Source organism: Polyergus mexicanus, unplaced genomic scaffold (assembly GCF_030449975.1).
Source record: "Polyergus mexicanus isolate NDT 795.1 unplaced genomic scaffold, iyPolMexi1.0 SCAF_67, whole genome shotgun sequence".
Taxonomy (NCBI): domain Eukaryota; kingdom Metazoa; phylum Arthropoda; class Insecta; order Hymenoptera; family Formicidae; genus Polyergus; species Polyergus mexicanus.
In genome coordinates this window covers 27,134-54,802 of record NW_027223387.1, presented here as the reverse complement: position 1 = coordinate 54,802, position 27,669 = coordinate 27,134, and the positions used below count along the sequence as shown (strand labels likewise).

General features: G+C 35.3%; 5 protein-coding genes and 1 pseudogene across 10 annotated transcripts; 4 read left to right on the top strand and 2 right to left on the bottom strand.

The window, feature by feature from the left end:
* The first annotated feature begins 123 nt into the window (after positions 1-123).
* Xpd (general transcription and DNA repair factor IIH helicase subunit XPD) lies at positions 124-4,225 on the top strand. 2 transcript variants are annotated; one of them, XM_070314856.1, is made up of 14 exons: positions 124-216; positions 321-388; positions 473-572; positions 666-920; positions 1,020-1,253; positions 1,330-1,453; positions 1,585-1,681; positions 1,777-1,910; positions 2,009-2,538; positions 2,613-2,788; positions 2,913-3,192; positions 3,279-3,389; positions 3,495-3,593; positions 3,690-4,225. In XM_070314856.1, exons 2-14 carry the CDS (start codon positions 384-386, stop codon positions 3,822-3,824), a joined length of 2,280 nt encoding a protein of 759 aa, XP_070170957.1. In that variant the 5' UTR covers positions 124-216; positions 321-383; the 3' UTR covers positions 3,825-4,225. The 2 variants fall into 2 exon arrangements, with proteins under 2 accessions (XP_070170957.1, XP_070170956.1); XM_070314855.1 differs by having other exon boundaries at positions 124-388.
* On the bottom strand, positions 2,011-11,823 carry LOC138943984 (tubulin-specific chaperone E-like). 4 transcript variants are annotated; one of them, XM_070314861.1, is made up of 8 exons: positions 6,649-6,909; positions 6,291-6,474; positions 5,810-6,199; positions 5,355-5,636; positions 5,126-5,258; positions 4,740-5,016; positions 4,406-4,623; positions 2,011-2,533 (listed from the first exon to the last, which is right to left on the bottom strand). In XM_070314861.1, exons 2-8 carry the CDS (start codon positions 6,470-6,472, stop codon positions 2,516-2,518), a joined length of 1,500 nt encoding a protein of 499 aa, XP_070170962.1. In that variant the 5' UTR covers positions 6,473-6,474; positions 6,649-6,909; the 3' UTR covers positions 2,011-2,515. The 4 variants fall into 4 exon arrangements, with proteins under 4 accessions (XP_070170962.1, XP_070170960.1, XP_070170958.1 ...); XM_070314859.1 differs by lacking the exons at positions 2,011-2,533; positions 6,649-6,909 and adding exons at positions 3,627-4,292; positions 11,362-11,823; XM_070314857.1 differs by lacking the exon at positions 2,011-2,533 and adding an exon at positions 3,627-4,292.
* Positions 11,824-12,227: 404 nt separating this feature from the next.
* Positions 12,228-14,277, bottom strand: LOC138943972 (lactoylglutathione lyase-like). 2 transcript variants are annotated; one of them, XM_070314845.1, is made up of 5 exons: positions 14,193-14,277; positions 13,855-14,085; positions 12,932-13,227; positions 12,776-12,843; positions 12,228-12,608 (listed from the first exon to the last, which is right to left on the bottom strand). In XM_070314845.1, exons 3-5 carry the CDS (start codon positions 13,225-13,227, stop codon positions 12,421-12,423), a joined length of 552 nt encoding a protein of 183 aa, XP_070170946.1. In that variant the 5' UTR covers positions 13,855-14,085; positions 14,193-14,277; the 3' UTR covers positions 12,228-12,420. The 2 variants fall into 2 exon arrangements, with proteins under 2 accessions (XP_070170946.1, XP_070170947.1); XM_070314846.1 differs by lacking the exon at positions 14,193-14,277 and having other exon boundaries at positions 13,855-14,113.
* A 903-nt stretch (positions 14,278-15,180) lies between these two features.
* On the top strand, positions 15,181-16,011 carry LOC138943980 (uncharacterized; annotated as a pseudogene).
* A 5,742-nt stretch (positions 16,012-21,753) lies between these two features.
* Positions 21,754-22,479, top strand: LOC138943985 (uncharacterized). The gene has a single exon (XM_070314862.1). The coding sequence runs from the start codon at positions 21,754-21,756 to the stop codon at positions 22,477-22,479; it is 726 nt and encodes a 241-aa protein (XP_070170963.1).
* A 445-nt stretch (positions 22,480-22,924) lies between these two features.
* On the top strand, positions 22,925-25,112 carry LOC138943979 (uncharacterized). The gene is made up of 3 exons (XM_070314851.1): positions 22,925-23,072; positions 23,157-23,510; positions 24,028-25,112. The coding sequence occupies exons 1-3, from the start codon at positions 22,925-22,927 to the stop codon at positions 25,110-25,112; spliced, it is 1,587 nt and encodes a 528-aa protein (XP_070170952.1).
* Positions 25,113-27,669: the final 2,557 nt, after the last annotated feature.

Sequence of the window (27,669 nt, the reverse complement as noted above, 5' to 3'; positions counted from 1 at the left end):
CCTATATCTTTCCCGTAATAGGGCATAATGATACCCTTTTTACAACGTACACTATACACTATTGAGGCCCACTGACATGTGCGATATTTTTCCCCCGAGCTTTCATCACTGATTATGCCAGCCAATCACGAAATGGCTGGTTGGCGCCTCTCTCTTTTAGGGCTCTCGGACCTTTATAGAAAACAGAAATATTTATAAATATTTCCCATGTCTATAGTATGTACAGAGTGATTCATTCAATTTCATAAATTTAGATAACACGAAAGACGAAAGAAAATATAATCCATTCTATACTTTATTTGAAATATTTTTATCCGCAGACGCGTGACATCTTTTTCTTTTCTAATTATTATATATACATGTAACAACGCGCGAATGACATTATGAAGTAAGTCGAACAGCTTTTTAAATAAAAGATTATATTTACTTATATACTTATATACTTATTTTTAGACACACATTTTTATTTCAGGATAAGTGTTGAGGGATTGATTGTATATTTTCCCTATGATTATATTTATCCGGAGCAATATGCATACATGCTTGAGCTCAAGCGTGGCTTGGATGCTAAGGTATTTTTCTCTCTCTCTATTTTTTTTATATATTGTTTTGATATTATTATTCTGAATATTAAGAAAAATTAACAAAATTATGTTATATTTTAGGGACACTGTCTATTGGAGATGCCTTCAGGCACTGGCAAGACGATAACATTGTTATCTCTCATTGTAGCATATATGTTGGAGCATCCATTAGATGTTACAAAATTGATTTATTGTTCTCGAACAGTACCAGAGATAGAGAAAGTTATAGAGGAATTGAAGAAACTTATAAACTATTATGAAAAAGAAACCAAAAGCAAGCCAAAAATTGTTGGTTTAGTACTTAGCTCTCGTAAGAATATGTGTATTCATCCTGAGGTAATTAAAATGCTTCATTTATATCTTTATAGAATTGATTATGTAATTAAATATTAAAAAATTAACTGCATTTTTTATATTTCTTTATTTTATATATAGGTTAGTAGAGAGCGAGAAGGTAAAATTGTAGATGGTCGTTGCCATTCTCTTACTGCATCATATGTACGAGAAAGACATAATTATGATGAATCTACACCAATTTGTAATTTTTATGAAGGATTTGATATGGAAGGTAGAGAGCAAATTATTCCTCCTGGTATTTATTCTATTGATGATTTGAAAGATTATGGAAAAGAACGTAATTGGTGTCCATATTTCCTTGCAAGATTTACAGTAAGAAATTTCATAAATTTTTTTTATGCGCACATATGATTTAAACTGTGTGATAATCAATACTCTGCATTTTCAGATTTTACATGCACAAATTGTAGTTTACAGTTATCATTATTTATTGGATCCAAAGATTGCTGAAACTGTATCCAAAGAACTCAGCAAGAGTTCGGTAGTTATCTTTGATGAGGCTCATAATATTGGTATAAAAGCATTATATTAAATATAATATAATATAATATAATATCATATCATATATTAATATAAAATCATATATTAATATAATATTCACAATAATTTACAATGCAATATAGAATATGGTTATAAATTTTAGATAATGTTTGCATCGATTCCATGAGTGTGAAAATAAATAAAAAACTAATGGAAAAAAGTTCGACTAACATACAACTTTTAGAGAAAACTGTAGCTGAGTAAGTGTCTCAAATTGTTATTTATTATTAGGATTTATATTATTAGGATAAATATATAATCTCTCAGATATATAGTCAGCTATGCTTTGATTTAGAATGAGAGAAGATGATGTAAATAAATTGAAAGAAGAATACAATAGACTAGTCGAGGGATTGAAAGATGCTCAATTACAGAGAGAAACCGACATCATTTTAGCCAATCCTATTTTACCTGATGAAATACTCGAAGGTTAGCAAAAATATCATACCTTTTGTATAAGAAAAAAATGCTGTTCTATCTAACAAATCAAAATCTTTCTTAAAATGTTTATTTGGACATGTACACAGAAGTCGTTCCGGGTAACATAAGAAACGCAGAGCATTTTGTCAGCTTCCTAAAACGATTCGTCGAGTACTTGAAAACTCGCTTACGTGTCCAACACGTCGTGCAAGAGTCATCCGCGACATTTCTGAGGGACATCCAAACGAAAGTTGCTATTGAACGGAAGCCATTGCGATTTTGTGCCCAAAGATTAGCATCTCTTTTACGCACAATGGAAATAACAGATCTAACAGATTTCTCTCCGATAATACTGGTGACGCACCTTGCGACATTAGTCTCTACATACACACACGGTTTCACGATTATAGTGGAACCGTTCGACGACAAAACACCGACGGTTCTGAATCCAGTTTTACATTTTAGCTGTCTAGATTCTTCTATCGCTGTCAAGCCTATATTTGATAGATTTCAATCTGTGATAATCACTTCCGGAACACTCTCTCCATTGGATATGTATCCAAAAATCTTAAACTTTCATCCAGTCATAATGTCGTCGTTCACAATGACATTGGCTAGACCGTGCCTTTTACCTATGGTAAGTTAAAAAACAAGATATCGAAAATCAAAATAATCTTGATGTTTTATTAATATTTTTTACTTTTGCATCAGATCGTCGGCAAAGGTAATGATCAAGTAGCAATCTCGTCCAAATACGAGACACGAGAAGATGTGGCTGTTATAAGAAATTATGGCCAATTGTTAGTCGAATTTGCTGCAACAGTACCCGACGGCTTAGTATGCTTTTTCACATCGTATTTATACATGGAATCTGTAGTAGCTGCTTGGTATGTGTATATATTGTGTGTGTGTGTGTGTGTGTGTGTGTGTATATATGTGTATGTGTATATAAGGTATAATGTTGAAATTTTATAACAATAATTTTTATATAAATTTGTTATAACATTATAGGTATGATCAAGGAGTTGTGGATCAACTTCAGAGGCATAAATTACTTTTTATCGAAACTCAAGATTCGGCGGAGACTAGTTTAGCTTTGATAAATTACATAAAGGCTTGCGAAAATGGTAGAGGGGCCGTTTTACTCTCTGTGGCTCGCGGAAAAGTGTCCGAAGGCGTCGATTTCGATCATCATTTGGGAAGGGCTGTGCTGATGTTTGGTATACCTTACGTGTATACGCAATCGCGAATCTTAAAGGCACGTTTAGAATATCTCAGGGACCAGTTTCAAGTGAGTATAATGTAATGTCAAAATTGTCATAGAGTGACTTTTATATACGCAAATAAAATATATGAACTTCTGTAATATCTTTACAGATACGAGAAAACGATTTCTTAACTTTTGACGCCATGAGACACGCTGCTCAGTGCGTAGGACGTGCGATTAGAGGTAAAACCGATTATGGTATAATGGTGTTTGCAGATAAGGTAAATGTCCTTTAGTTGAAAATAGTTTTCATCAGTATGCGCGCGCAAAAATGTTTTTTGGTAAACGATTTAATTACAATTTTCTCTTATATTACATTATTGCAGAGATTTTCGAGGATAGATAAACGGAGTAAATTACCGAAATGGATACAAGAACATCTAAATGACAGTTTATGCAATTTATCTACTGAAGAAGCCATACAGGTAATTTTAATTTCTCATTTGATAGTAGGTGCAATTAGTGATTACAATTTTGTTTGTGCTTTATGCAATCAAAATGTTTATTTATATAATTTCCAGATCAGTAAAAAATGGTTACGACAAATGGCACAGCCATTTACACGTGAGAATCAGCTTGGTTTGTCATTACTGACAAGAGAACAACTTGAGAAAGAAGAGGCTGCCAAAATTGAACAAAAAGCTCATCAAAAATGATAGTGTGACACTAGGCCGAATAATCCAGTTTACTTAGTCAAAATAATCTGCATCATTTACAGAAAATATATTTCATGCTGTTTGGTTGTACAAATGCCTAATTATAATTTGTACTTTTGACCACAAATGTATTCTAAGTAAAATATAAGTAAGATATAAGTAGTATACACTTTTCTAAGATTAACAATACATATTTTTTCTTGTTTATGTAAGCTTACCTCATCAAGTTCAAAAATTTATTAGCAAGGTTTATTAAGAATGCAATGCAAATTAAAAAAAAAAGTTTAATAATAAAGTATCATAGAGCGAACTCTTTTCTCTCTCTCTTTAACAGCGTATAAAATACAACCATATCTAAAAATAATTTAGCTGATATCACCATCTTACAAGAACTTGATCACCGTCTTGTATTGAATAGTAACTAAGTTCTTGCAGTGGTTTATCCAATGAAATTTCATCATTCGATAGCTGAAAAATGTTATAATATAGCATTCATATATATATATATATAGTTATTAGTGAAAAGAGTATATGTATATGTGTATGAATGTATTTTTCTCATCTAATAATATTAGACTTACATCTTGTGAAATAAATGAAAGAGCAGGTATTTTTCCATCAGTTTTAAAAAGTCTCTGAACAAGTCCGATCATTTTTTGGACTTCCATGTCTTTAAGCAGCTTTCTTTTAATTCCTTTAGGCTGATGTGGCTCATCTGGACATACAAACTCCACTGTTATCACATTGGAAACCATTTCTACTTTCGGTTTAATTGAGGGAATATTTGCGATTCCATATTCTGAAAATATAAAATAGATTTTATTTTTATATATATTATAATCAAATTTTATATTCTATAAGAGAAGATATTCATCATATTAGAAGATAATCTCATAATGTAAAGTTTATACATACTATCAATTAGTATAGGATATCGTGGATGTTCATTTATAAACGATATTCTATTCTCTGTTTCCAGCCATTTTGGTAAATATAATTTTAAGTAATCATATTCAGCGCCTCTCCTTTCGATGGGAAATATGTCTGTACCATTTAAGATTTTTAATTTCGCTATTCTTGCAATTATTAACTGTCGAGTAGTCTCTACAGTTTCATTCTTCAAGATGGGATTTTCTTTGAATTTTAAGTCTTCTAAAATTGGCAATTTATCCAATTCATTAATTGACTGCCACTAAAAATGTATCAAATAATGATTCTATTAGAAATTTTGAGATATAAGATTTATATCTTTTTTCTTATTTCACATATTAATATTATTCGTAATTTAAAAATACATTTACCTCTGATATATGGTTTTCAGAAATATTTAAGTGACGTAAAGTAGGAAAAAGCTCAGTTTTGTCTATTGATGTCAAAGATGATGGAAATCTAATTTTATCTATTTTATTTGAATTCAAATTAAGATATTCTAAGCTGTAAAGAAAATAAGATTTTTCTTAATATTATGCAAATTATGTAAATTGTACGTTTTTTCGACATTAAAGCTGAATATTTTATAATGTATTTTACCATGGAAGGGAACCTAGTTTAAGTATCTCATCCCAACTCGATATTAAATTTCCTTCGAGTATTAATGTAATTATTTTCATTAAATTAGTATTTGTTATTGTCTCTTCTATAGTGGTAACAATATTAAAAGAAATTGAGAGTTCTTCAACCGATGAAAACATGGATATACATTGTTGCATATCAGACCAATTATAATTCATTTTAGCTATAATTAGGTGTTTTACTGTTGAAAATGAGTTTTTCAATACTGTCATATCATCTTCAAGAGGCAGATGGTTCTCACTGTAAAAATAAAAATCTATAATTTTTTTAGAATTATATGAATATATCAATTTATCAATATATAACTATTATAGATATTTACATTTCTAACATCGAGTTCAATATCGCATATTTAATATTTTAGAAAAATTTGAAAAATACAATCTCAAAATGAACAGCTTTATATGATTCACCTGACATTGAGACGAATAAGAGAATGAAGTTGAGAGCATATATCTGCTATAATTTTCCATGAATTTATTAAGTTTTTAGATATATCCAGTTCTTTCAAATTAGGACACAGTTCTTTCAACTCCTCTGATCTTCCTGCATTGCTTACACACTGTTCCCTCAGCCATACTATTTTTAATTGATCAAATTTACTTTGCTTCTTATTCACTTTAGAGAAACCAACGAAATCTAAGAAAGGCGCATTGATTTCCTTCCTTAAACTCGACACTTCATCCCTGTCTATTCCTGCTAATTCATCATCGATCAGTCCGTAACGCATTTTGATAGCTTGTGGACAAGATATTCCAAATTTGACTTTGCCAGGTCGTATAAAAGAGCCTGATGTGGAATGTCTATCAAACATTATGTCCATAGTTAGTATGTAAAGAAATAGGAATTACTGTATTGCCATTATTAATATAATAATTGTTTTATGCAATTTACCTAGCTTGAAAATATTTTATTCCTTCATATGTACCATTATGTTTGCCACGAATCGAATCGTCCCAATCTATACCCAACCACTCTCCCTTTGTGTTTCCAACAGGTCCGACGTATTTCAATGTACCCCGATATCCGTCACACTCGATACGGCTTGAGATCTCATATTTTTTATCTTCTACCATACCTGGCAGATATCACACACAATAACAGTTATTCTCATATGGGGTAAAGAAATGTAAACAAATATATTTCATTACTTAGAACGTATGGATATAACTAACAAGAATTTAATAAGTTAATTTTATATATACATAATATTATAATATATATATGTAATAAAAATTTTATACGAGAATACCTATATATATATAAGAGTAAACACGCGCTTGCTTTAGTTAGAAATTGCGGTTGACAGTAGTGTAACCTAAAATCTAGAAACGCGCATTGAAAATGAGGAAAAAGTAAAATCGCAATCTTGCGCTATCCGCGTGATATACATCAGGTAATATTACGAGAAAACAGTAACAACGAAAATCGTGGAAAACCGTTTGTAAATGATGATGTTGGGAGGAGATGTCACATATGGCAATTTACTATCTCATTTATTCTAAAAGATTTGTAGTAGAAGATATATTTAGAGATGTTTATCATCAGTCGATAAATATAATCATTTTTATCGAATTTTCGACCGAAAATAAGTTGGCGCTGGAAGTTCATATTTTTGAATAATTAACAACTCAAACGATTGCTCCTTAATTGCTCCATATTGCTCCATCATTATTTTCATGATTCATTTCTTATCGAAAATTAACTAATTAATCATTTCTGTGGCGTTCCTGAGCTCCGTAAAGTTAGCCGGTCAACATTCACTTTTATAAGTTTTTTTTTTTATGATCGTTTGTTGGTGATTGTTGGCCTAATTACAACATTTGTTGGTTAATATTTTTTTTGAAAACACAAAAACAAAATTTTGTGTGAAGTTAGCCGGAAAAATAATATTTTTGTTTCAAACTTAGTTCAATCGATGCGTAATCGTTTGTTGATTACGAAAAAATTAATTAAAAGGTTTGTTAGTTTATATTTGCCTTGAAAAATAAAAAAAACTAATGCACTTTGGTGGTGGGGGGGGGTGGGGGAGTGGAATCGTTTGGTGTATTTCATATGACATATACGTGAAATTTTAAGTGCAAAAGAATATAGTACAATTATTAATTGTTTACAGCATGAAAAATACAGGTATGCAACAAAAAATCTATATATAAATAATAAGGATATTCTAATAGTTTTCTACATTACCTACTGTACATACGAGAGATATCCTAACCTCTCGTCACTGTATGTCTTAATATCTTATTATCATATTTTAGTATGAAACATATTTGTAAATTTTCTAGATTTTGCTTATCCTACGAAATGACATTGAATAAATATTTTTTGCTAATATCAAAGAGCTTGGGTACTTTAGCAATGTGGGACAAGTTCTTAGGTATATGTAATAAGACATTACAATTAAAGGTGAGTAGTTTTTATTATATCTTTATAATACAAAAGTATGTATATGCAATATAAGCTTAATAATTGTCAAGAAATTAATTAATCTCTCTTATTTACAGTGGGATCTTTACGCTACAAATAGTGTATTTGTGTATGCAACATATACCAGTGCTGGGATAACTATTGTACAACTACAATATAAAATAATGTTTTTAAGTATTGTGAGTTTATTCAACCTAAAGAAAGACTGTAAAAATTGTAATGACAATTATACTGGTAAGATTGTTGTACAAACGATATTATGCTGCCTATTAACATTATATCATGTTTATTTTTATTTTAAGCAGACGAAAGTAGTAGATAGATACTAATTCGCAAATCGATTACATCGATTGTCAGGAATCCATTTACAAAGCACGAGAATCTTTTAAGCGAGAGCTAAATATTATAGTCTCCGCTAATAAAATCTTGTGATCTGTAGTGGAATGACCAACGCTTATTCATTAACTTGCAATGTTAGAAGATTAAGTAAACATGTACATTGTTATTCAGTTAATTAATACATCAGGGAAGATAGTGCTTTAGTATGTTTTCGAACAATTATACTGGTAAGATTGTTGTACAAACAAAAATGTGATCTTAATATTATGCTATTAATATTATATCATGTTTTATTTTGATTTTAAGCAGGCAAAAGTAATAGATGAGTACTAATTTGCAAACTATAGATCTCTAGCTCTCTAGAACTCTAACTTGCAGCAAATGTCAGAAAAGAATCCATTTACAAAGCATGAGAATTTTTTAAGCGAGAGTTAAATATTATAGTCTCCGCTAATAGAATCTTGTGATCTGTAATGGAATGATCAATGCTTCATAACTTGTAATGTTAGAGGATTGAGTAAACATGTGCATTGCTATTCAATTAGTTAATACATTAGACATCATACTTAAATGCAGTATATTATATATTATCTGTAGTAAAATAGAGAAATCATATATTTTGTTCTTAACCAATTTGTTAACTTTATAATTATATTGTATATATAACTGTACATATGAACACATTTTTCAAGGAAATATATATTGTATAATCTTATATCAATATGATAATAATAATATATTTAATAATTATACTGAAGGTTTACATTTATTACGTATCATCTTACATAATGCGTATGCATATATTAGAATATGGTAATTTTGGCCGGATGTAATACAAATTGGTACAATAGACGTAAAAAATTATAAGAATTATAATTATATAATTATATTCGATTATTATTTCACGTTCGATTATGATTAATCAAGGATTACTGTACTTTACGCGACTTATAGCTAGATTAATAGCTAGATTATAGCTTTCCCAGACAGCACAAGGATGTCCTTAGGACGTCCAAAGGACATCCAGGACATACATGTAGGATATCCTCAGGATATCCCATTGTAATCCTCAGATCTCCTCTGGATGTCCTGAGGAAGAGTAAATGATAGCCGTATATTAACCTCTGGAGAATCCAGGGAGATCCTGTGGAACATCCTAAGGATTTTTATATGATATAATAGGGATATTTTTCGTATGTTTCAAGGAGCAAATTTTAAAATTTAAATATAAATTAAAATTATGTTTTGTTATTTACTGCCAATATTAAAAATCTAATATTAAAAATAGTTCACCGTTCTTTAATATTTGAGGCTTTCGTGCTGTACATGAATATTTTAGGTTTGGCTCCCGGATTTAAGTTGTGTAATATTTTCTAAACAATCCAATATCTGAATTCCCTATGTTGGGATTGCATCAGAAATTGAACTGATAGAAAATAATTACATTTGTAATTTCCTGTCAGTTGCTCTTTGCAAGCTTTATATAATTCTCATGACCAAATCTCAAATACGAGTTCGCGTGTCGCATAGCGGTAAACGAACGAACTAGCGGTTGAATACTATTGTTTGTAAAGTTTTTGGAATGTTGCGAACAGTAACATTTCTCATGAAATATTAAATAAATAATAATTGTGAATATATGAAAATGTGCGCATCAAATTCAATTATTAATATTAAACGAAATTAACGTTAGCAATTAATTGCACATGTATATGTCCTGGAAATCCAAAAGACATCCAATATAATAGACAGGGCAGATATATCCTACAGACATCCAGGGGTTATCCAGTGGACATTTATAGGACATTTTAATACTTATTATAATACTTAAGATTTCTAAATTATATAAAATAGCCGACACAACTAAAAATAATTATGTATGCATATTAAACTTTCATAAATATATTTATAATAATATCTTAAAACATCCTACAAATGTCCTGAACCGTCCTGGACATATTCAGGATGATCCTGAGGATGTTTTGTGCTGTCTAGGTGATCACTTCCCAGACAGCACAAGGATGTCCTTAGGACGTCCAAAGGGCATCCAGGACATACATGTAGGATATCCTCAGGATATTCCATTGTAATCCTCAGATCTCCTCTGGATGTCTTGAGGAAGAGTAAATGATAGCCGTATATTAACCTCTGGAGAATCCAGGGAGATCCTGTGGAACATCCTAAGGATTTTTATAGGATATGTTAGGGATATTTTTCGTATGTTTCAAGGAGCAAATTTTAAAATTTAAATATAAATTAAAATTATGTTTTGTTATTTACTACCAATTAAAAATCTAATATTAAAAATCTAATATTAAAAATAGTTCACCGTTCTTTAATATTTTAGGTTTAGCTCCCGGGTTTGAGTTGTGTAATATTTTCTAAACAATCCAATATCTGAATTCCCTATGTTGGGATTGCATCAGAAATTGAACTGATAGAAAATAATTACATTTGTAATTTCCTGTCAGTTGCTCTTTGCAAGCTTTATATAATTCTCATGACCAAATCTCAAATACGAGTTCGCGTGTCGCATAGCGGTAAACAAACGAACTAGCGGTTAAATATACTATTGTTTGTAAAGTTTTTAGAATGTTGCGAACAGTAACATTTCTCATGAAATATTAAATAAATAATAATTTTGGATATCTGAAAATGTGCGCATCAATTCAATTATTAATATTAAACGAAATTAACATTAACAATTAATTGCACATGTATATGTCCTCTGGAAATCCAAAAGACATCCAATATAATAGACAGGGCAGATATATCCTACAGACATCCAGGGGTTATCCAGTGGACATTTATAGGACATTAATACTTATTATAATACTTAAGATTTCTAAATTATATAAAATAACCGAAACAACTAAAAATAATTATGTATGCATATTAAACTTTTATAAATATATTTATAATAATATCTTAAAACATCCTACAAATGTCCTGAACCATCCTGGACATATTCAGGATGATCCTGAGGATGTTTTGTGCTGTCTGGGTTAGGTCCGATGACAAGCACGTCCAAACTATACAAATATTTAATCGTTATAGTAGATGGATTTTCAAAATTTGTATGGATTTATCCTACTAAAACTACTAACGCCAAAGAAGTCTTAGATAAATTGATGGCAATGCAACAACATTTCGGCAATCCACAACGTATTATAACAGATAAAGGTACTGCGTTTACCTCATTTTATTTTAACGATTACTGCGTAACAGAAAGCATAGAACATATTGCCATAACTACGGGTGTACCTCGTGGTAACGGACAAGTAGAACGTATAAATAGACTTATTATTCCCGTACTAACCAAACTATCTTTAGATAAACCCGACCATTGGTATCGTCATATATTATGTTTGAATATTCTCGTCGCTGATTGCTGAGCCATATAGTTCCGATAGGCGGCCAATAGGCAGTGACGGCGTCGCTTGGAAAATGATTAATTTGTTAATTTTCGATAAAAAATGCAATAAATCATGAAAATAATGATGGAGCAATATGGAACAATTAAGGAGCAATCGTTTCATGCTGGATATAATTGCAAAAAATTATTGGAGATATGTTTTTGAGTGAAAATTATAAATTTTTCGTTTTTTGTAAATATTTCAAAAACTATTAATTTTAAAAGGGGAGCAGTTGTGGATTCTGACGGAGCAATTAAAGAGCAATCGTTTAAGCTATTAATTATTAAAAAATATGAACTTCCAGCGCCAACTTATTTCCGGTATATTCTTGATATTTTTTCTATATCGTTTTATAACAATATCGACTAATATTTTTAAAATATTCATATTTTGATGAATATTTTAAATTGTAAGAATAATAAAATAGATGTCCCAGCCCTATAAATATATATGAATATATAATATATATAATGCAAAAATATATATTAGATAGAAATATTGAAAGATTAATGTTATGTATATTCTAAGTTGGATTAATCCAATTCTGCAGTAAAATAGTGGCCATGTGCAAATGAAAAATAAATATTTTGATTTTATTCATTGAGAATTTGGTAAACCTTACATATTCTATACATATATAACATAATGTAATATAAGAGAATGTACATTGCTACAAAATATAGTATACATAAATATGTATCGTTTCACTCTTATTAACTTATATAGATTTTGGCTTGCATCTATGTACTGATTTTGTTAATAATCCAATAGTTACTTGATAAAATATTATGTTCCATTTATTACATTTGAAGGTTTATTGCTTCAGAATGCAGGATATGCTAATGACCTAACACAGTTTTGGCAATGTTGGAACCATTCAGTATTTCGATCCTGTAACCATCAGGATCTTTAATGAAAGCGAGTCCCTTCATCTTGCCATCATTTGGTTTTTTTACAAATTCCACATTTAATTTTTCAAACCTCTCGCATGCTTTTTCAACGTCAGGTACCGCTATTCCAATATGACCTGTATTTTAAGGAAAAAATGGTATTTTTATTAGGATTATATAACAAAGATTTAATTTTTTTTTTCTTTAAGTAACACCAGTATATCCAAATTTTTTTCAATTTAAATAATTGTAAACAACTTTAAGAATAATTAAAATATTTGATCATTTTTCTTTCCCTCCTTACCAAATCCTCTAGGGTCTGAGTTTCCATTGTGATATTTTGCATCAGGATCTGTTTCTGTACCCCAATTACTAAAATACAATTATTTTCTGTATAAGAATGCATTAACTTCCAATTTCTAACATAATAAATAAAAAACCATTGTGTAAAAAAACTTACTGAGTTAATTCTATAGTTGCTTTTTTACTGAATGTCCATTCAATATTTTCTTTTCTATCAGTTGGTATTTCTTTCTGATTCTCGTATCCAAGAAAATACAAAGAAAACTTCATTTCTGGAAAATCAAGCTTTTGCAGCAATGTCATACCAAGTACTTCGGTATAAAAGGGTAATGATCTTCTTGGATCTTTGATACGGTACATTGTCTGTTGCATAATATATCCATTTGTTGCAGGATCTGGAGGCTTGCAAAGCTCACGGGTTTCACTATTGGTTAAGCCTGATGGTTCACCCATCTGCAATTACAATTATTCTTTTATTATCTAAAATAATGAATCAATACAATATCTCATTTGTGTAATATCTTTTTAACTATTATAAGTAATTTCGTTTCTGGTAATATATACATATATTATTTAACTCATATTAATACACATAATTATAAAGCAAATATAAAAATTATAGTATATTATACGTATCTCTCATTCCTGTAATTAATTTTTATATTACATTACATTTATGTTAACCATGGGCATGTTATGATATTTTTAATATGCTTTTTTAAAAACTTATCAGCTGTGTGAGATATACTTAGTCTACATAAACTCATTAGCCTCTATCAAGAACACTTATTCTCTGCAACAATACACGCACAGTACTATATTTGAAAAATAACAAAAAAAGATCAAATTTTACAAGACCCGATAATTAGTAATATGTATACGTTATTTACAATATATATCTCCGCATAACTGTATTTTACAGTATTCAGGTTAAACTATTAAAGTCTAATCTTTTTATTATATATTTCTCACGAACAAAATTCAGCCGGACAATTCTGGGTACATTTTTTTCTTTTTAATATGCCTTGCCTTTGTCAGTTTTTTACGTCTATCAATTAAAATTTTATTCCAGGTTCCTACCTTTTACACGAAATACCAAAATATGTAAATACAAAGTATGTAAATACAGCACGGTATATACACTGGGACTGGGAACGTTCACATGCGAGATGAATGGGCGCATTCAAGAAACATAACTATTAAGCATCGTCTTGTCACCACTCAACTTGATTTGTTAGTTCTAGAAGCAAAAACCAATCACGTTCGATTGCTATTCAACGGTTGTATCTCCTGAACGCACCCCATATAGAACTAGAACAATAAACAATTAGTGAAATTGATTAATAACGGAAATAAGAGCAAATGGTTAAATAATTGTTCTATATTCTATAGGCATAATGCGGAAATAGGTGCGGTACTTAGTTATTAGTTAAAATATGGTTTTGAAAAATGATGGGACGTCATAGCACAGATGAATAGACAGATAGCCAATGGCCCGGGTTAAGGCGAGACTGGTCTTTCTCACTGGTTTCAGCGCCATACCGTCATAGCGGCCAATGCAGTAACTACGTTCTCAAGCAAATTGGCAACTACGAAGCGACGCGTTAGGCTAATATTACATGCGTCGTACGACAAGCTTGTCGGACGTTCCGATTTGCTGATAGTGCGCATGCGTCCGTTTCTACAACGAAATTTTGTCGTACATATGTAATATAGCTTCATCGACATATGTCTATAGCTTTTGTGTTGTACGTACATGATTTAAAAAACATTGAAGTATGGCTGATATAAATTATTTTAATTTGCTGTGTACAATAGCACAAGTGATACAGTGGAGGAGATTATGCATTGCAGCAATATTATTAATCCACAAGAAAAGAAAAAATAAGAAAAGATATTGGGTATCAGATTTTCTTTGTGAGCGAAAGAATCATGGGGCTTATTATACAACAATACCAACGTTATTACAAAATCCTAATTTATTTATAAACTATTGTCGAATGAGTGCAACACTATTTAAAAAGTTATGTATTTTAATTGCACCAAAAATCAGAAAGCAAACACTTTGCCGAGATCCAATACCACCTGATTACCGTCTGCTGCTTACATTAAAGTACAAAATTTATATCAATAACTTATTAATATGTAAATTAATATTGACAGCAAATAAAGATAATTACATGTTGATTATTTACTTTCTTTCAATGTTGATTGTACAATTTCTTATTTAGATATTTAGCATCTAGAGATTCAATGATGTCATTAAATTATCAATATTATATCGATCAATCTACAATAACAAATATAATTGCTGAAACGTGTAATGCATTATGGACAACTTTTGTATCCATTGTTCTTAAAGTACCTACATGTGATGAATGGAAAAAAATTGTAAAAAATTTTGAGATGAAATGTAATTTCCCACATTGTTTAGGTGCTGTGGATGGAAAGCATGTAGTCATACAAGTAATATTATATTTTGTTAAGTTTTATATAATTTCTTTTTAATTATTTATTTTCAGAACATTTTTATTTCTAAAAACATAATTGTGGGCTCCACCAAACTCTGGGTCCACATATTATAATTATAAAAGTTCGCATAGCATAATGCTAATGGCTGTTTGTGATAGCAATTATAAATTTCTGTTAGTTGATATTGGAGCGGCAGGACGTCAAAGTGATGGAGGCATATAGTCGAGATCTACTATGGGTGAAGCGTTCGCAGCAGGTGAAATGGATATACCACCTCCAGATCATGTTTTTGAGGGACCTATTTTGCCATATGTATTAGTAACTGATGAAGCTTTCCAATTAACAAATTACACGATGCGGCCGTTTCCTGGAAAAGGAGGTTTAACAAAGGAAAAACGTATATTTAATTATCGACTCAGTAGAGCGCGCCGTATGGTGGAATGCGCGTTCGGAATTCTTTTTTCTCAATGGAGAATATATAAGCGACCTATTAACACATCGATACAAACGGCAGAAAAGATAGTAAAAGCAACAATAGTTTTACACAATTTTCTTCGTCAAAATACCGAGGATATTAACTGCTTTTCCGAAACTACTTATGTTATGGATATTCCAACTTTATCTGAAATTGAAGCTGCGGCATTTAAAGATTTAGGCAATGTTGGCAGCAATACTCATATGCGGGAAGCAAACCACATACGAAGCATTTTTGTTGATTATTTTAGTAATGAAGGTGCTATTTCATGGCCAGAAATGTGCGTATAAAGTTAATATATTTTTCAATGTGTGTCATTTATAAGAATACACTATGAAATACATACTTAATTTTGTTAATTTTCTCTTCTCCGTTGCATGTGCTCGACTCTAGCAATTGTTCTCGTCGTTCGTAGGATGGTGGATACGGTTCAACAAACGTGGTAATGACTTTAGTAATGGCCGATACTTTCGTGCGAGAGAAACAATTGAATACTTTTATTTAAATAAGTGTGGGGTTTGAGGAACCAGAGCACACTTTTTACACATACGAATAACGAATATACAAAATTCTCCTGACTCAATCACACAATGTCTTGGATAAGCCCTCGACCGTCGAGGCAGGGTTCTCCACACATACACACTCTCTCAACCGCGTGGTACGACACACACTTCCTTATTACCGGTTCCGCTCAAAAGTAACGATTCTACGCACTTGCCACGACGCGACTCTCGAACACCTCTTTCGATAACTGCGCATGGCATTTACAATTGCCTTCGTCCGCCATCTTACGCGGCAATTTGAAATCCTATTCTACATGCTTTAACAATTTTTAGATTAGATTTAATCATTATATCATAAAATGTTATTAGAAATAAAATATAATAAATATTGCTTAAGGCTCCTGAGTAGTCGCCGCGGCCATATTGGAATGATGACGTCAGAAGCGAGAAATGACACGCTGAGAATTCTTGCGTACCATTTTTAAATAAAAAGATATTTTAAAGAAATAAGACTACAGATCGCTTTAGTATACTTGTAAAATTGTCCGAAAACTAAGCTTTTCCTTTGACAATTAATAAATAACTGTAAAATAAGTGTCAAAGTAAGCCTAGTTATATGGGAAAACATGTAGTTTGACAGCTGCCGAAAGAAGGGGAAAATGTTCTTTTTACATAATACTTAACTTGCTAAGCTTAGTTTTCGGACAATTTTATAAGTTTCACAAATACGTTACACATCACAGCATTAGCATAAAGTGAATAATTACGAAATGGCACGCAAGAATAATTTGGGCTGCCAAAACGTCACTTTCCACGCCTCATAGTTCATCGATTTGCAGCGTGAGGCGCTGCATAAAAATTCTGACATGTGGGTAACATGCTGATAATTTGTCGGTAACATGTAACATGGCAATTTAGCTATTCTATACATTTATTATTATGAAATGTATTATATGTATTATTATATGTTTAATCAGTTTTAATCGTACAATGTACGATCGTATGATTGTACGATCGTATGTTGTATGATTAAAACTGATTAAACATATAATAATCAGGGTTGGGAAAGTTACTTTATAAAAGTAACTCGTTACAGTTACCGTTATTTTTTCTAAAAAATAACTCGTTACCGTTACAGTTACTAAAAAGTAACGAGTCGTTACAATTTCCGTTACTTTTTTACAATACAAACTAATAAATTATTTTGCATAAGAAAAACTTTTAAAAAATTGTAAGCAAGATTTCATTCAAGGTTTATTACAAAATAAATGATTAAATTTTATCGAAATTCTTTATTAATTTTTAATAAAATTTGTTGCTCCATAGTATCATCATTTAAATGCCCTCTTTGTGGTGTTAATACAGAGCCACCAATGCTAAACATTTTTTCTACAGATGCACTGCTTGGTAGAGCTGTATTATATTTATTAAAAAGTTTTTTAAGTTTTGGATAGTCGTTTAACATTTCTATATTACAATTATTTGATTTTAAAAACCGTTGCAATTCTTCTTGTTCAGATACATTTTGCACCGTTTTTTGCTCAAAAATGAAAAAATCATCGTGATCGTCAGATTTTCCAGCTTTTGAAGAATTTTCAGTTGATCGGATTCCCAATAAAACCTCCGAGTAATTTTCAGCACGTTTTCTTTTTTCTCCGGTTAACCAGTTTAACTTAAATTTTGGATGTAAACATGCTGCTATTATTAATTCTTTTGTTTCAAATATTGTAAGAAATCTAAAATCAAATATAGTAAATTAAGCGACATTGTTTGTTTTATTGAAATTAATACTTTTGAATCAATAGTTTAAAATAAAATAATATTTTTCAATTAAATCCTTATTTAAAATTAAATAACATATGTATTAATCAAATTAATAAGTTACCTTTTATTTAAACCTTGCTGAATAGCTTCAACTAATGAATGGCAATCTATAAGGTCAGATTTATTGAGATTTTCTAATTTTCGTTGCAAGGTACTTAGAACTGGTAGTAAATGAGATTACAACATAATAAGAATGCTAATTGGTCGATTTGCTTACGGCTTTACGGTTAAGATAAAAATTTTATCACGTACAATAGCAAGAATAATATCTTAAATAAATCAAAAAATTTGAAAAAAGGAACGATAAAAGTAACTGTTAAATTCGTTACTCGTTACCGAAAAATGTAACGAAGTTACTTTTTCCGTTACAAATAAAATTTGTAACGCCATTACCGTTACAGTTACCGAAAAAAAGTAACTGTAACGGTAACGGCGTTACAAGTAACGCGTTACTTTCCAACCCTGATAATAATACATATAATATATATAATTAAAACTAAGAAACGCACGTCTATAAACAAATGTATATAAAAACAGGAGAATAAACACTTCGTAATTTATAAATTTTTATTTATGAATTATTATAATTAAAAATAAATACAGGGCCTGTAGACCCTTCTGGCCTTGCGTGACTTTCCATCCGGCATTGGCACCGGATCGGTGTCCTCGTCCTCTCCATCTTCCTCCTCTCCATTTTTTTCCTCTCCACCCTCCTCTCCATCCTCCTCTCCATCCTCCTCGCCTTCCTCGTTTCCATCCTCCTCTCCACCCTCCTCTCCATTCTCCTTCTCTTCGTCCTCTTGATGAGTAATAGCTACATAGATAACACAACAGTTAAAGCAATACATTAATAAATTAACAAAATGATTTTGAAACTTTATAATCTATTCTATTAAAAAATGTAACATACTTTTTGTTCCTCTCTTTTAATTTTCTTCCTCCTCTTTTTTTTCGTTCCTTATATATATTTTTTTCATTTTCTGTGTCCGATTCACTTGATTCCATAATCATTGCTTCCTCTTCCTCTTCTCTTTCATTCCGTTGTTCCAGTTTTCTAATTCATTCATGTTTATTAAATATTAATATATGTGTTATTTAAAGTAAACTAGTAACAAAAAAACAACTATATGTGTAATTTATAAAAGTCCTGTATATAAAAGAGAAGCGAAATCAGCCTTTGTGGAAGCTACCATTTTGAACCCATCGTGAGATGCAGCAAGGGTAGCCTTATATCAAAAAGAGAAGCAAAATCGGTAGATGGTAGAATGCATTGACGCCATATTGAGCCTATAGCGATTTCGCATTTCTTTTATACAGGATTATAATTTATAATAATCTAAGAATAAAATAATAGTGCACTAACCTTTCTTTTTCCAGATTTTTTTTTCTTCCTTCTTCTTTCTCTCTTTTCTTCTCTCTTCCTCTTTCTTTCTCTCTATCTCATTCCTTTTCCTATCCTCTTCCTCTTAAGTTTACTTTTCTCAATCTCCCTTTTTCTCTTCTCATCCATATTTTCGTAGCGCTTCTGTCTTTGCTAGACCTATTTGATGCATAATACTTATAAACACTAATAAATATTTGACACTGCACAGTGCACTTTAGTTTACTTGTTTTATACAAATAGTATACAAATAGTAACATACTTACATCTTATGCGACAGTAAATCATCGACTGATCGCGCTATACAGGGCTGCGTTCGGAAACATCACCCGTGTGCACACAAGCGCTATTCTATCTTCGTTATTTGCTAAAAGTTGAACAAAGATAGAATGACGTTCGTGTGAATAGATTTATATAAATACACACATACACACACCGATGCTTATCGCACCGCCTTTCTTCGCGCCGCCTTTCTTCGCGTTCTTTTGTTCTGCGGCTTTTGTGGCATCTCCGCGTTACGTAGAAAATCGAGTGGTCGACATCGAGTGATCGAAATTAAGTGATCGAGCAAATTAGTATTTACGGTTCACGGTGAGTAGGATAGTATGGTCGGTTTTGGCTCGGTTTGTCGTGAGTGTGAGAGAGAGGTTACCGTTGGGGAGGAAAAGAGAGAGATAGTTTTGGAGCAGTTTGTTGGCGCCCGAGGGATGGAGATCAGGCTGGGCGGGTGTATGGGGGGGGTAAGTAGGGTGAGAGGGGAAGCGCGGCCGGGGGGAGCGGTGGGTATGAGTCGCCGAGAGCGCTCGAGAGATGGCGCTCGGGGGGTGGCGGTTCCTCCCGATTCGACCTTGACGCGACTCGTTCTTTAGGGGCGCGCGCCGCTTCTAGCGCGCGATCCGCTGTCGCGATTCTTTAGGGGGGGCGCGCCGCTTCTAGCGCGCGATCCGCTGTCGCGATTCTTTAGAGACGCGCGCGACGCTTCTAGCGCGCGATCCGCGAGCGGACGGCGGGCGCCCGGCGTCGAGGGGGCGGGGGATCGTCGGTGGGCGGTCGAGCGGACGGAGGGGCGTCCCTCGTCGCTCTCCTCTTCTCGAGGCGCGCGTTAGCGGCGATACGAGCGCGCTTATCTCGTTTCGGGGCGAGTTTTTTTCCATTTTCCGGCGACGTCGCGCGTCCGGTGGCGAGACGCGTCCGAAGTCCGAAAGCGAGTATCCGGCTCGGTTAATCGGGGGCGCGTCCTCGCTATTTTTCCCCGTTATAAAAGGACGCTGCGACGGTCTCGAGGTATTAGTACGTTCGAGAATATTTCGCGGCGCAATGAAGCGCGCACCGAGCGCTTTAACGAGATTAGCCGGAAGAGCGGTGAATGTTTGAATCGGAAGTATCGAGGATATACGGAATTTGGAGATAGCGAATTGTTTGAAGAAGGAACTACGCGAACGTTATATAGAGGACCGTTTGTACTGTATAGAAGAGATTGGCTTCGCGGAAGAGTTTGTGCGAGAGGCGAGCGAGACGCGATTCGACGAGCCTTTCGCGAATGTCGGAGCCGATGGCTATTTGCTTTATCGCAATTGGAAACGGCGATACGGAATTCCGAAATTTTCGTGGAAGGTGAATCACGTCGTGCATTGTTTTTTTAAGTTCGGTTGCCGATTCGAGAACGGAAATTATTTCGAGGAGGACGAGAGATATTGCGCGTATTGCGCGCGTAGCTCGAGTTTCGCGAAAAGCGTATTGACGCACGTAACGAAAACGGTGTATAGCGAGATGGTGCCCGCTTGCGATCTCGTCGACGAGGTTTTCGACGTGTCGAATAATTGGTGCGCCGGCTGCGAGATGAGAGCTTTGTTTTATATCGAGAATTACGACGAGGAAGAGACGTGGTTTATTTGTAAAAAATCTTGGCGTTCGTTAGACGACGAGTGACGAATCGAGAAACGATGGAGGCGCGCGATCTTCTCGATAGCGCGCGGGACGTCACGACGGAGGACGCGTATCGCGCGTGGGCGCAACGGTGCGACGAGTGTCTCGAGTCTCTGCGGGAGAGGTGTCGAGGCGAGTGCCGGGGGAGATCGACCGGAGCGATCAATTCTCTTATCGCTCGAATCGTTCGATTGACGGGCGCGAGAGACGATCTGCGTCGACGTTTCGAACGCGGGGGAGGCGGTGTAGAGAAACGCGAGGGATTCTCGTGGTCCGAGATCGAAACGGCTTTCTCTAGACGCGTTTTAACCGGCGCGGTTATTAATTTCGATTATATCGAACTTCGACGATTTCTCGAGGACGCTAGAGATACCGTGCTCGATCGAATACGCGATGTTATGGATGAATATAATAGTGTTAAGGTCAATACCGCGTTTATCGGCGAGTTCGTTTCGGGCGACAAGATCGGTGTTAAGACTATCGTCACGAAGAATTATCCGCTTCTACCTCTTTCCGACTTGCGAGAGTGGTACGAGAAGCGAGTGGTCGACGCTATTCTAGCCTCGTTGGAGGAATTTCAGGAGCGCGATAGCGGATGGGCGTTATCGCGAATATTCAATTTAATGGTGAACGTGAACAGATACAATCCTATGCGCGCGGGGTGCCACGTCAAATTACCGCGAGAGATCATGTTGAAGAGAGCGGTAATAAACGTGCAATCTAATGACAATGCGTGTTTCGCATGGGCGGTGGTTGCCGCTCTGTATCCAGCTGAAAAAAACGCGGGTCGGGAATCTTCGTACCCGCATTACACGACAGTGCTGAATCTGGAGGGCGTTAAATTTCCTATGAGTTTGAACAAAATTACTAGATTCGAGCGTATTAACGACATATCTATCAATGTGTATATCGTTCGAGATAAAAAGGAGGGAAAAGGCGGTTGCCGCGTCGTTCCTCTGCGTCTCACTGACGATAAAAAGGACAGACACATTAATCTGCTGTATTTTGACGATACGACGCGACGAGATAACGCGACGCATTTCGCGTGGATCAAGAATCTGTCGCGACTCGTCGGCTCGCAACTGAGTGGTAGGCGACATAAATCGCATATATGCGATCGGTGAGTACGAATTAAAAGAATCGTCGCGCGATGTTGATAATGCGCGCGATTTAAAAATGTGCGTTATGTCGCAGATGCATGCACTATTTTCGAACGAGCGATAAGTTATCGGCTCACAGCGTGGACTGCGGAAGGATGAACGAGTGCGCTATAGTCCTTCCTACCAAAGACGACAAATGGTTAGAGTTTCGCAACTATAGTAGAAAGGAGCGACTTCCATTCGTGGTGTACGCCGATCTCGAATGCGTGCTGAAGAAGAAAGAGGAGAGGAGAACGTCGAACACATCTATTATTCAGCATCACGAAGTCTATAGCGCCGGATATGCGCGCTCGATGGCGTTGGCTCGACCTACAGAGCTTATCGCGGCGAGGATTGCGTATTGTGGTTCGTTAAAGAACTGCACGATCTAGCGCTTCGCGCGAAGACTATTCTCGATATCGATGCTTCTATGACGGATCTTACATCGGACGAGTGGGAGAGATTCGTAAACGCGACGCGCTGCAGCGTATGTGAGAAACCGTTCGAATCGGGAGACGCTCGCGTGCGCGATCACTGTCATCTGACTGGACGGTACAGAGGTCCGGCGCATTCGAATTGTAATTTAAATTATAAGGATATTTACGTAATTCCCGTATTCTTTCACAATTTATCGGGCTACGACGCGCATTTTATCATTAAAGATGTAGCTAACGCTTTTCCCGGCAGCGTGGAAATATTGCCGATAACGAAAGAAACGTACATCTCTTTCACGAAGAACGTCGAGGATGCGTGGGACGAGGGATGGTTCGGGAGACGTTTGAAATTGCGTTTCGTGGATTCTTTCAAATTTCTAAGCGCGAGTCTCGAGAAATTGGCGTCGTATCTAGACAAGAGCGAGTTGAGGATCGCGCGTTCGGAATTTTCCGATCTTAACGACGCCGATTTCGAGCTTCTCGCACGAAAGGGCGTATTTCCGTACGAGTATGTCGACGACGTAGATAAATTGCTGGAGACTCGTCTACCGCCGCGCGAGGCTTTTCACAGTTCGCTAACCGGTGACGCGATATCCGAGAGCGATTACGCGCGCGCGATAAGAGTCTGGGAGCGGTTTCGCGTCGAAACGTTGGGCGATTATAGCGATTTGTATTTAAAGACCGACGTTCTTCTATTGGTCGATGTTTTCGAAAATTTTCGCGACGCGTGTATGAGGAGTTATAATTTAGATCCCGCGTATTATTACACGTTACCGGGATACACATGGGACGCTATGTTAAAGTATACGGGTGTGCGATTCGAATTGTTAACCGACATCGATATGGTGATCGTGGAACGCGGAATACGCGGCGGGCTAAGTCAATGTTCCAACAGATACGCGCGCGCTAATAACAAGTATTTACAGTAGTACGATCCTTCGGAATCATCGTTGTATCTCATGTACTTCGATATAAATAATTTGTATGGATGGGCGATGTGTCAATCGTTGCCTTACGAAAATTTTCGATGGGTCGATGACGTTACGAGCGTTGACTTAACGTCCGTGACTTCGGACTCGGCCTATCGGTTACATTCTAGATGTCGACCTTGCGTATCCGTCCGACCTTCACGATTCTCACGCTGACTTGCCATTTTGCCCGACGCGCGATAAGCCGCCCGGAAAACGAGACGAGAAGCTTCTCGCCACGCTGTACGATAAGAGCCGTTACGTAATATATTATCGCAATCTGCAGCAATGCGTTCGACACGGATTACGCGTTACGAAAATACACAGAATATTGCGATTCGCGCAATCTTCATGGCTGTGCGAATACATCGAACTGAATACGCGATTACGAATTAACGCGAAAAACGCGTTCGAGAAAAATCTATACAAATTGATGAATAACGCCGTGTTCGGCAAAACTATGGAGAACGTGCGCAATCATTCGAATGTTCGACTCGTGACTCGATGGGACGGGCGATACGGCGCGGAGGCGATGATCGCGAAGCCGAACTTTCACAATAGAAGCGTCTTCGCGGAGGATCTCGTAGCCGTGGAATTGCGCAAACTCGAAGTTAAGTTCAACAGACCGATCTATGTGGGTATGTGCATTCTCGACATATCTAAGATTCGTTTGTACGAATTTCATTACGAGTACATGCTACCATTGTATCGAGATAAGTGTAGAATAATGTACACCGACACGGATAGTTTCATTTATCGTGTCGAGTGCGAGGACGTGTACGAGAATATGAAGCGCGATATCGACAGATTCGATACGAGCGATTACGCGACGGACAACGCGTACGGTATGCCTCTCGCTAATAGGAAAATACCCGGTGCGATGAAGGATGAGAACGCTGGCGCGATTATGACCGAATTTATCGGACTCAGAGCGAAGATGTACGCACTGCGAGTCGACGGTAAAAGCGATACGAAAAGGATCAAAGGTGTTAAGAGCGGCGTCGTCGCAAGAACGATAACGTTCGACGATTACGCGCGCTGTCTTCGACGGGGGATCGAGATGAAGCGCGAGCAGTTTTGTATAAGATCCGAGTTACACGAGATGTATACAATGTCGGAATTGAAGATCGCGCTCAGTCCGCACGATGACAAGCGATACGCGATATCGGGAACTACGGATACGTTACCGTGGGGACATTATAAAATACCGCTGTAAGAAGCGAAAAAACGTATATCGAAAAAATACTATTTACGTTTAATAAAATACTCCGCGAGCGCGATAGAAGAGAATAACGAGCGCGCGTTTCACGAGGATCGAACTCGCGAGCGTTTCGTAATGTTGCGAGGCGCGTTCGCTATTCTATCTACGACGCTATCGGAAACGTTTCTTAAAACATTCAAACTTTAGTAGTTTATTGTTAATATAAACATATTTTATAAATAATATACTACCATCGTATTTTCGATATAATATTTCGCGGTCGCGCCGAAGATAATAGTTCGAGAAGAACTTCTAACTGAAACACATGTTTTAAACTCAAAAGAAAAAATTATACCGAAGAGACGCGTTTCTAAATTTCAGGTCAAAATATACAAGTTTTACATCACAGGCTTGTATTCTTTGACTTGGAATTTCGAGACTCGAAACATCCGTGAACGTTCTACGATATCGCGAAGAAACGCGCTTCTAAATTTCAAATCAATGTATACAAGTTTTACATCACAGGCTTGTATTCTTTGACTTGAAATTTCGAGACTCGAAACATCGGTGGACGTTCTACGAATCGTCTTGAAGAACGCGCGATGAGAAAACGTTGGTTAACATTTTACGAATTATCGCGAAGAGACGCGCTTCTAAATTTCACATCAATGTATACAAGTTTTACATCACAGGCTTGTATTCTTTGATTTGGAATTTCGAGACTCGAAACATCCCTGGACGTTCAACGAATCGTCTCGAAGAACGCGCGTTTTGCGCGAATAATATAATTTGTTGTTATAAATAATATAATTTGTATATCCGAAAATGCGATAAATATTCGCGTTTAATATAGTTTACTTTAATATAGTTTATTATAATAGATTTTAATAAAAAATTGTGGAAATATTCGATCGGTCTTATTTATAATAGATTTTAATAAAAAAATCGCGGAAATGTTCAATCAGTCTTATATGTAATAGATTTTGTTAAAATCTATTATAAATAGGACTGATCGGACATTTTCACGGTCTTTCTATTATGCTCTCGAAAGTGTCTTATATAGAATAACGTGAAAAAAATGTTAATGCGAGTTCTGATGTTATCATATAGTGACGTAATAGAGAATGTATATAGAGTGCGAGAAAGAGTACGTATAAAGTTTGAAAGAGAGAACGCAGGATACGGCGGCCGCGTAGCGGCGCAAGAGAGAACTCGTATAGAACGCGAGAAAGAATTCGTATATAACGCCAAAAAAGACGAACTCGCGCGTGTTTTTGCGATGTAAAAAATCATGGAAACCACCATTCAGTCTAAGTCTCGGCTAATTTGGACTCGATTTGGCAAATTCTCGTGTTCTCTCTCATTTGCATAGAGCATATATCATGCTACATGCAAGCGAGAGAGAACGCAACGAAGCTTACCACAAATCGGGTCGAGATTAGCCGCGAGTTAGACAGATCGATGTTTTCCATGACTCTTTATTATGTTTTCGAAAGTGTTATATATCGAGCAACGCGAAAAAAAGGTTACCGCGAGATACGACGTTCGCTTAACGACGCGATGAAGAATGTATATAGAGCGTAAGAAAGAGTCTGTATAAAGCGCAAAAGAGAGAACGCAGGACGCGGCGGCCGCGTAGCGGCGCGAGAAAGAATTTATATGGAGCGCGAGAGAGATCTCGCATGGAACGCGATAATAACTTAATATATGTAGTTATATTTAATATATGTAGTTATATTTAATATATATATAGTTATATTTAATATATGTAGTTTTATTTAATAAAAATACATTTTTATCATAATACAGCTGTTTTATTTATCCAAGAATTGTGCGATTCGTCCATTCCTAACCATTTCACGTAAACCTCGTCGCCCTTTCGACGCAGCACCTTTTCCACGAGATACACGTCGGGATCGCCGACGCAGCAACTCGTGCTCGTAGAATCCTCCGGCGATCGGCTCGCCGCGCGAATCCTTCAACAGATACGTTACGGGATTAGTCCGTTGTATCTTAGTTATTCGAAAAATCTCTGTAGTCCAGTTGGGTGTGAAGCCTTTCTCGAAGATCGTCTTAAATTTGCTGACGCATACCGGATCGGCTACTTTGAATTTCGCCGGAGCCGTGATCTTTATATTGCTGCATACAGTATTCAAAAGTTTATCGGCGATCGCTGGAGTCACGTCGACGGGTCTCATACCTATAGTGCGATGTTTTCGCGCGTTATATTCCTCGACGAGTCGAGGTAACTCGTCGATCCACTTGTACGTTCCATTTAGCGTGAAGTACTTCCACACAGAGTTTTTGAGCGTACGATTGAATCGTTCGACTATCGACGCCTTCATCACCGAGTACGTCGAGTAATGATTCACTCCGCGCTTCTTCGCGAAATTTCGCACATCGGCATTGTGGAATTCCTTTCCTTTATCGGTCTGCAGATTTTTCGGACACCGCTTAGAGTCTCGTACTATTTTAGATAACGCTCGGGTAACCTCGTTCGCGCTTTTGCTCTTAAGCGGTACAGCCCATGCGTATTTGCTTAATGCAGTACTCTGCGTTGATACCACTGCTT

Bases quoted from the DNA above. Each gene is read 5' to 3' on its own strand.
- Xpd (XM_070314856.1), top strand. The intron at 573-665 runs GTATTTTTCTCT...GTTATATTTTAG, and splicing joins AGCGTGGCTTGGATGCTAAG to GGACACTGTCTATTGGAGAT. The intron at 1,454-1,584 runs GTATAAAAGCAT...TATAAATTTTAG, and splicing joins TGATGAGGCTCATAATATTG to ATAATGTTTGCATCGATTCC.
- LOC138943984 (XM_070314859.1), bottom strand. From the start codon at position 6,472: ATGGTAGAAGATAAAAAATATGAGATCTCAAGCCGTATCGAGTGTGAC. The intron at 5,637-5,809 runs GTGAATCATATA...TTATTTTTACAG, and splicing joins CTTATTCGTCTCAATGTCAG to TGAGAACCATCTGCCTCTTG. The intron at 5,259-5,354 runs GTAAAATACATT...TTTTCTTTACAG, and splicing joins AAACTAGGTTCCCTTCCATG to CTTAGAATATCTTAATTTGA.
- LOC138943972 (XM_070314845.1), bottom strand. From the start codon at position 13,227: ATGGGTGAACCATCAGGCTTAACCAATAGTGAAACCCGTGAGCTTTGC. The intron at 12,844-12,931 runs GTAAGTTTTTTT...ATTGTATTTTAG, and splicing joins GCAACTATAGAATTAACTCA to TAATTGGGGTACAGAAACAG. The intron at 12,609-12,775 runs GTAAGGAGGGAA...CTTAAAATACAG, and splicing joins CTCAGACCCTAGAGGATTTG to GTCATATTGGAATAGCGGTA.
- LOC138943985 (XM_070314862.1), top strand. From the start codon at position 21,754: ATGGATGAATATAATAGTGTTAAGGTCAATACCGCGTTTATCGGCGAG.
- LOC138943979 (XM_070314851.1), top strand. From the start codon at position 22,925: ATGACGGATCTTACATCGGACGAGTGGGAGAGATTCGTAAACGCGACG. The intron at 23,073-23,156 runs GTAATTTAAATT...TTATCATTAAAG, and splicing joins AGGTCCGGCGCATTCGAATT to ATGTAGCTAACGCTTTTCCC. The intron at 23,511-24,027 runs GTGACGCGATAT...GTTACATTCTAG, and splicing joins TTTTCACAGTTCGCTAACCG to ATGTCGACCTTGCGTATCCG.